This window comes from Atta cephalotes (assembly GCF_000143395.1).
Source record: "Atta cephalotes unplaced genomic scaffold scaffold00008, whole genome shotgun sequence".
In the NCBI taxonomy this organism is placed as follows: domain Eukaryota; kingdom Metazoa; phylum Arthropoda; class Insecta; order Hymenoptera; family Formicidae; genus Atta; species Atta cephalotes.
Genome location: NW_012130072.1, coordinates 956,054 through 957,815, shown reverse-complemented (window position 1 = coordinate 957,815; position 1,762 = coordinate 956,054). Strand labels below are relative to the sequence as shown.

At 38.0% G+C, this 1,762-nt stretch overlaps 1 protein-coding gene across 1 annotated transcript in view; it reads right to left on the bottom strand.

Moving 5' to 3' along the window:
• The window catches only part of LOC105627074 (PR domain zinc finger protein 16-like), a 37,444-nt gene that overhangs the window by 29,944 nt on the left and 5,738 nt on the right, over positions 1-1,762 (bottom strand). Inside the window, exons 2-3 of the mRNA XM_012208352.1 lie at positions 1,139-1,498; positions 569-765 (exon numbers count right to left, since the gene is read on the bottom strand). Of these exons, the coding sequence (XP_012063742.1) occupies positions 569-765; positions 1,139-1,498 (557 nt within the window). The remainder of the gene's footprint in view (positions 1-568; positions 766-1,138; positions 1,499-1,762) is intronic.

Sequence of the window (1,762 nt, the reverse complement as noted above, 5' to 3'; positions counted from 1 at the left end):
TACTTTTTAAGTTTTTTAGTTAACGTTAAAGTTAAAGTAACTAACTTATTACGTATACCTACTACTTACTTATAGTAGTATATATATAGTATATAGTGTGTGTGTGTGTGTGTGTGTGTGTGTGTGTGTGTGTGTGTGTGTGTGTGTGTGTGTGTGTGTGTGTGTGTGTGTGTGTGTGTGTGTAGATAAAATATATTATATAAAATATATTATATATTTCTTTTTATTTTTACACTCAATATATCTAAATATTATATAAGTAAGAGATTTCTCTTACTTTTTCTATATAGATTCTTCGTACTAAACTAATAAACAAATGCTCTTTTCGTTAGTCAACAAAATTGGAAAAAATACCCACAGCATTGATTGACTCCGATAAAAAGTTCCACAGCGTTGGAAGACTATTTCGCAACATTGAGAGTGCAGCAAACATCTTTCGCTTCAAAAGGTCAGTTTGAACTGATCGAGCATTCGCTTTACGATCGCTTCGACTACCTCCACTCAAGAATTCGAAAGCGAGCGAAAACGATAAACACGTACACACCATGAGAAGAAATATATGACTCACCTCCCACGCGTAACGGGGGTTGAAAGGCTCGCTCGCCCATTTGCCGAGGAATGGACCGAATCTCGCACCACGAGGGACGTCTTTACGTGCACGAACATACGGACCCCCGGGTGCCGAACCACCGACCTCGACCTCCGGAACGGGAGACACCCATTCGCGACTCGAATGATCCTTAGGCTCCTGTTTTATCGCATCCTCTACGCAAATAAACGTCAAAGTACATTTATCGAATATTTATCAAGAAAACATTAGCTCGTAAATAAACGCAAAATATATAAGCCAATATAATTTGTCTATTTAATAAATCACTCTCTAAAACATTTAGAGTGAATTGTCACTCTGAAAAATGAAATTTTAATTTTCATTCTTTAGAATAAGATTCTACTCTAAAGAATTTAGAGAATAGAAATTTAATTACTACGATAGTTGAGTGTGAGTTCAAAGAATTTTCAAATGGCCGACGGAGGATTAAATATTTTTTATTTTGTAATCGGCAATACTGAAACAAGTATCTAGTGAACATCTCGTTCTGCGTTTGAAGATTCTTTTTAATGGAACTATGAAACTCACGATATTCATTGCTATAATCCCGCGACCTCGAATATTCTTTTCTGTTCTTCTCATAATCCCAGGACGATTTTCTCTCTTCCTCCCTAGAAGATGGTGACGGTTGAAGTTGCTCCTTTTCATAATTCCGTTGTCGGTCTATCCCCGGCGAGTATCCGCGCTGCTGATAGGAGGTCCGCGATTGTGGATTATATTCCTGCGGAACTTCGCCGGTCTGAAGTAGTTTCAAATCTCTGTAAACGGGATTGTTGTTGCTGCTGTTGCTACTCGTGCGTGTCGATCCGTTCTCCTCCATTTCTGCGTTCTCGCTGCCGCCACCCCCGCCAGTCGCGCCCGATGTCGACTCGCCTTCGTCGCTGCTTCCTAGGAAGAATAAATAAATAAATAAATTTAAGATAAATCTTAAATAAATACTTAAAAAAAGATCGAAGCGACACCTATAAAAAAGATTATATTATTGTAAATTTAACTTTTTTACTATGATTTTACTATTTACTATTTAGTATTTTTAGTAAAATAATTTCTGTGTATGTACACACACACACACACACACACACACACACACACACACACACACACACACACACACACACACACACACACACACACACACACACACACACACAC